Raw genomic sequence first — 6,869 nt, 5'->3', positions numbered from 1 at the left:
TTTGTGTTGTTTTGATTAATAAATTTATGCTTTATTTATAATAATTAAATATAATAAAAATTCCTACCGAGTTGGTAAATGTATTGGGTGAATATATTCCATAAAAGCAATAGTTTGATCGTAAAGCCTGAAGGGCGATCCAAAAACTACATCGAACCGAACCCAGAAATCAGTGGTAAAATACAGGATGTGATTTTGAAAGATTGTCAATTGCCGATTGCATTAGACGTAGTGAGCAATAGTTTGTTAAATTTTGCGCAAATAGACACTATTTCAAAATCAAAAACATTTTAGAAAGGATATTGATAGATGATGCTCTTTTTTGATGGAATATAGATATATCATCATAACCTTAAATCATCAAAACAAGAAGCTACAAAGGGTAAAATGGAAAATCGAGTCTTTAGCTTCTGAGATTTTCGGATTATGATTCATAAAATATCTTCAGCCTATACATTAAAGATCTGCCTCTTCTTACACCTAGAGAACTATTTTTATAAACTGAAGCTGCTAAAACCACAACATTGGACGAAATAGGTTTTATACATCATAAAAATTTTGAAATAATTATGTAGTATTGAATGGTACTGAAAATTAAATTATATTAAGAACTAAAGAAAAATTATTAAAGAACATTACTAATAAAAACTAAACGCAATTTAGTTAAAGAATACGAAAGTGCTTACTTGTGCAAGTTTTGTTTATAATATTTGTGGCATTTTACTATTTTGAAAATAAATAAATCAACTTTATTAAAAGAAATATATAAACAGTTCAATAATAAGTTTTATTTTATACAATTTTATTTATAATATTTACACAATATATTCATTTTCTAAATAGTAATAAATCAATTTAACATTCGATTTTTGTAAATATATTAAATATTAAAAAAAAACACACTATTTGATTAAATATTTAATATTTAGGATACATTTTTAAACACTTTAATAATAAAAACATACAACCTTACGTTTGTTCTGAAACTAATATATATAAAAACTTAACTAGTCCCGTTCAATCAATATTTAAAATACAATGTGTTTCTTATATTATAGGCAATATATTGGAATATATTGAATATTCCATATAATACAATTGATATATAACAATTCATTATATTGTATAAAAAACAATTGTCTTAGTTAACAAATAAAAATCTCTTTATATTAACAAAATATTAATACCTAATGCGACATCTGTAAAAACAAAAAAAAAATATTTTGTTTATAATCTTTAAATTTAATTATATTTTTATTATATTATATTATTATTTTAATATAATATTAATTATATCATATTATACAATGTGAAAATTATTTGTTGTGAATAGTTGTCTTTAAGGGAGACTTTTTAAAATTCTTTCATCTTTAATATTAGCTATTTTTTTAAAAAAAAACTTATAAAAAAGTAATTTTTTTTAATAAAAAAAAAATTAACATTTTTTTGATTTAAATTTTTTTAAGTAATTTTTTAAAAATGAACTAAATATTTTTTATATTTCTTACACTATTTCAATTTTTTTAAATTTTATTATTGCAGAAAAATTTATTCAAGTACATTTGTGTAATATTTTATCAATCAAATAAATGGAAAAGATTGTATTTAAATATATATATATTTAACAAAAATATACATAAAATTAAATAAATAAAGAACTTTTTGATTACATTTATTTCATTTTTATTTATTTTTTTATAACATTAATTCGAATAATAAGAAGTCTTTCTTTATGTGTTTTAAGATAAAACACATTTTTTTCATGATAAAACATTTTTGTGAATATAAATAAAATTTACTGTTGTGTGGGATTAGTGACTTCCAAAAACTTGCCTTTTAGAATTTTCGATGATGAAGATTTTTTTAAATTGTTATTAAAACCGTATGAAAGAAAGTTTGGCTCGAATTTGAATTCAAGAAATATTGTATCATTGCTTGATAATTCTTGCATAAAAATACAGGAGATAATTAAGGCGAGATTAACAAATAAAATGTTATCGCTTAAATTAGACATTGCAACTCGGATGGATAAAAATATTCTTGGAATAAATATTCAGTATATAAAGGACTTTAAAATATATATCAACACTATAGGTAAGTGTTGCCAAATTTATTCCAGTACAACAGATAATGGAGCAAATATGGTGAAAGTTAGTGAAATACTCCAAGACATACAAGAAGAGCATATAAACGAGGACTTTAATCAAGAGGAGTGCAGCAATAATGATGAAAATATTCACGCAATACTAGCATCGGTATTATCTGTTGTGAGATGCGCTGCGTGAACTACAAATTAGTGAATGCAGAGATGCTGTAAAGCAATTACGAAAAGCTGTTAGGGCAGGCGACATTCATATACAGATGCCCATTTTAGATAATACAACACGCTGGAACTCGACATATGAGATGTTGAATAATTTACTTAAAATGAGAGAGATAATAGAAGCACTATATATTTTGAAAAGTCTGAAATTCCAGATATATCTTGGGATTTCGTTGTAAATTTTGTAACTGCCTTTACCCCATTGGCTATTTGTACTAAACATATGCAAATAGAGCAGTACGTAATTGGTGATTTTTATAGAGATTGGTTATGTGGCGAGATAGAGTTAGAGGAATTAGTAACAAAAACACCATACGCATCACATTTACATGAATCAATGCAAAAAAGGAAACAAATATTTATGGATAGTGATGCATTCCAAGTCGCGCTTTATCTTGATCCCCGTTTTAATTTTGAAAATTCAACTATGCTGTCTGAAAATCAAAAATCAACAGCTGTGGTGCAAATATACTTATATTTATATTTATAAAAATTATTGTATTTTTGAAAATTATTGTTCATTAAACAAATTTTAATTTAATATCTTATATTTTTCATAGGCGTATCTCACAGCAACTTTTGAAAGGTTAACAAAATTGGAGGACTTACGGAAAGTAGGAAATGAACCAGATTCTCCAAATATCTCATCTGATATGATGTTTGAGTTTCCTACTACTTCTGCAGCACCTTATTCAAAATTGCAGTAGCGAGTGATGGCAAATATAACAGCTAACACCGAAACAAATCGCACCTTTAAACAAAAGCTCATAGCACTTGCCAGCCAAAAAGGTGTTCCTCTTGATACTGACATTTTAAGCTATTGGAAAACGTCAAACAATTATAAGGAGATTAAAAAAGTTGCAGCAGTTACATTAGCTGTTCCAGCTACACAAGTATCGGTGGAAGGAGCTTTTAGCGCACTTTCTCTAGTTTTAACTAAATTAAGATCTAGATTAAGTAATAGTACAATAAACAACTTACTAATAACTAAATTAAATTTTCAAGAGCTTAACTCCAAAAATATGTGCTTAAATATTTCTGATAATAATATTTTATAAATTTGTTTTTCAAATTCAAATTATTGTTTCATTATATTGTTTAAATATAAATAATAATAAGCTAACTTAATTTCAAATTATGTATTTTCACATATAACTAACAAATCGCTTTTTATTAAACAGATGAGGTCGTGAACTCTCGGCTCGTGAGACCTCATGAGCAGCTCTTCAATATGAGCAACTTGAAGGCTCACGCTGGTGAGCAGCTCTTTAATATGAGCCAATTTTGGACTCACATAAGAATTGGCTCTTGCTCATGAGCCTGAGCTGCTCATGAGTGAGCAAATACGAACCTTGGCCATAATACTGATGAATGTTAATATGGGATGTCTATTGCTAATAGATTGTAGAAAAGCTTCTATTGCTGATAGACAGAATCGAATTTTGGTATTGTAAACTGCTATACGACAGAAAATCTTCTGTCAGCAATCGATAAATTTGTCTATTGCATTTAAGCAGAAAGAATTCTATGAATCAGATTATGACGCACGAATCTTTCAAACCCTAAAACAACTTATCCCTTAAACATATCCTTAAAAACAGTGACAAAACACATACAATGTGCATTTATCGTTGTGAACGACCGACGACGACCCGACCGTCAGTGGTTTAAAGGACTACATAATAAAAAAATTATAAAAAAGGTAAAAGTGAATAAGTGAAATAATAAAATTGTGAACAAACAAACAAAGTGACTAACGCAGGTAATAATATAAAAAATCATTGATAGAGACAATAAATGTATATAAGTAACATAATCGTATTAATCCGCCCTTGCCTTTAAGCAATAATTATAAACTGCTTCTATAAATTTGGAGAAACGGTTTGATGGCATGATCAACTCATCGTCCTTTAAATTGTTGCTACTTGTTTACTCTAAATTTATAGAAACGGTAAAGTAGCATGTTTTTCAAAACTAATGTATTATTTTTGTATAATGAAATAAGAAATAAAGACTTTAATTTCAACAATCGTGCTGAAAACACGTATTTTATAGTAAATACCTTACTTATAAAGTATACCTAACCTTAACTTCAAAAAGTTAAAAAACAATTAAAAATTGATAGAAACAAGTAAATATTACAAGTGTTTTTAATTATTGTGATAGAAACAAGAAATAGTGCGGCAAGACAAAGAAATAATTATGGCGAAGAAAAAAGAGCAAAAGCCTGAAGCAGTAAGCATAGACATCAACCACATTCTGGCCAAACTACTGGAATACCAGAATAGAACAAGTCATCCAATGTACAACCAAAAAAGATATCAATATCCGCAATTATTTTAATCTGCCTATCGACATTAAGAAGCTAATGCAAAGGAAGAACAAACTTAGAAGCAGAGCGCAAAAAACAGGGAGTCTAGCAAATAAAATGAAAGCGCATAGAGTAACAAACATAATAAAAAAAACTCAATCTTTATCGTAACACACAATGGGAAGAGTTCCTGAAAACCCTAGAAGATGTCTCTAATCAATTCTGGAAAATCACCAAATATTTCAGCCAGAGAAAAATGTTAACTTACGCACCAATTCACAGTGCCTCAGGAATAAAATTTAATATAGTCAATAAGAACGTGACCCATATTAATGCCGGTACGATAGAAGATTACAATATAGTAAAATCCTTGATAGTAACCAAAAAAATTTTATACATTCACATTTCACATTTATACATTTTTATACATTCACACCAGTAAGTGAAAAACCTTTATTACATCTTATTAATAAATTATCCCCTTCGTACAAAGTTCAAGAACTTACTGACTATATTAACAAATTGAAGTTAAATGTAAATATCTTAAAAATGAATAAATTAAATAACTACAGATGGCTGATTCAGTTTGTAAAGACAGAAATTTACATTAGAACATTTCTGCCATACATAATTGTAAATGTAAACCAACGGGCATTCCTGTTCTTTCAAGTGAAATAGTGAGTCAAGTGTATGTATAGTGCGTAATTTTTTAAAATCGGGATATTTGCGGTATAATATAAATTACTTGACTGCTTGTATTAGCAACCTTATTAATACATACCTTACACAAAACGATATTATGTGCGTAGAACGGATGTAAAAAACAAAAGAATGTAAAGAACAACTTATAATTGACCAAATAATATTGGAGCAAGCAGCTAAGCTATGGCTAAATTAAAAGTAATTCTCGGGAATGTAGAACAAATCATATCCTGTATATGGATGCTTTAAAGATATATGCTTCGACGCGAGAAACCTTAGATAACCTTATTAAATAGTCGAGGACTTTAGTAATGACATTGGAATGAAGTAAGACATTGAAAAATGTAAAAAAATCAGCATTGTTCGTGGAAAAATCGTTGAATATATAGTGAACTTAAGGGACATATTCATAAGATAACCAAGGCAAATCTGCAAGGAAAATTTTTAATAAAAACAATCAATATCTTTGCTATTTCAAATGGGCAACGACTGAAATAAAAACAATGCAGCGGAAAATACGAACTATGGTCACAGAATACAAATTTCACCACCCAAAGTCATGTTATGAGCGAATGACTATTTCTGGAAAGGAAAAAAGTAAAGGACTTAATACCCCCACTTGGTGGGTACCTTGTCGTGGTGTGGGGGCTTAGGGCTGCAGTGATTCGTCGGGCTTCATTAACGGGGGTAGCCACACAATAGTATGCTAACCCCTGATAGGGCTTCCCATGTTAGACAAGCCGGCTGATGAGCAACCAACTAAAACCTGCCTGTGTGCGTCTGTTTTCCCCAAAGTAGGGGCGGCACACAACGACGTCTGTTTTTCTCCATGTCAGGGGCGGTCGAGTCCGAGTCTTTTTGTGCGTAGGGTGGCAGACTTTTAAAGAAACCTTACAGGGAGGAGGCGTTTTTGTATAACTAATGTCAACAGAAAATTTTGAAGTTACGGTGCAGGGAGTCGGATCCCCAGTACCGGCGGTAGGTGTCGAGCGAGAGGGGCACCTGGCGTCGAGATCCTGTGACCTCCCAAATCCAAATCAAAACACAAATCTAATTTCAACCTCTAAATAAATTTAAATGGTTTAAAAGTAAATTTAAATAGTTCATGTACTTAATCTACAATGATTTGGATATTGAAGAATACCGTATTTTGATTTTGAAGGAATGTATCGTGTACACCCCCACGTTTTTTAAGGTGTTTTTAGCCTTCATTTAATTTGAAATTTATTCATATTACTCATATTATATAAGGATCTTCAGTATATAATTGAAGAGCTTTATATATATATTAATTTATTAATTTATTCATTTATTATATACCCATTCATTTATTTATTATACCTATTTATCATATCATAAAATAAGTTATAGAATCTACAATACTATAATACATATTGACGGATATTTATAACATTACATACTGATGGTAATGATTAATTTTAATAGTCCATTCTGATGAGTCCGGTTGGTTACCGGATGAAACGCGTAGATGGAAACCTGTTAGTAGATTACTTTGTTGGTCCATACCGACAC

General features: G+C 29.1%; 1 protein-coding gene across 1 annotated transcript; it reads left to right on the top strand.

The window, feature by feature from the left end:
- Positions 1-1,906: 1,906 nt before the first annotated feature.
- Positions 1,907-3,369, top strand: LOC119676086 (the record flags this gene model as incomplete). The annotated part of the gene is made up of 4 exons (XM_038087314.1): positions 1,907-2,281; positions 2,585-2,783; positions 2,884-2,937; positions 3,031-3,369. Coding segments are annotated over exons 1-4 (882 nt in total), but the record flags the coding sequence as incomplete, so codon positions are not given.
- Positions 3,370-6,869: the final 3,500 nt, after the last annotated feature.

The sequence above is a fragment of the Teleopsis dalmanni genome, chromosome 2, assembly GCF_002237135.1.
Source record: "Teleopsis dalmanni isolate 2A chromosome 2, ASM223713v2, whole genome shotgun sequence".
NCBI lineage: Eukaryota > Metazoa > Arthropoda > Insecta > Diptera > Diopsidae > Teleopsis > Teleopsis dalmanni.
The sequence above is the reverse complement of the archived record's forward strand: the minus strand, read 5'-3'. Positions and strand labels throughout refer to the sequence as shown.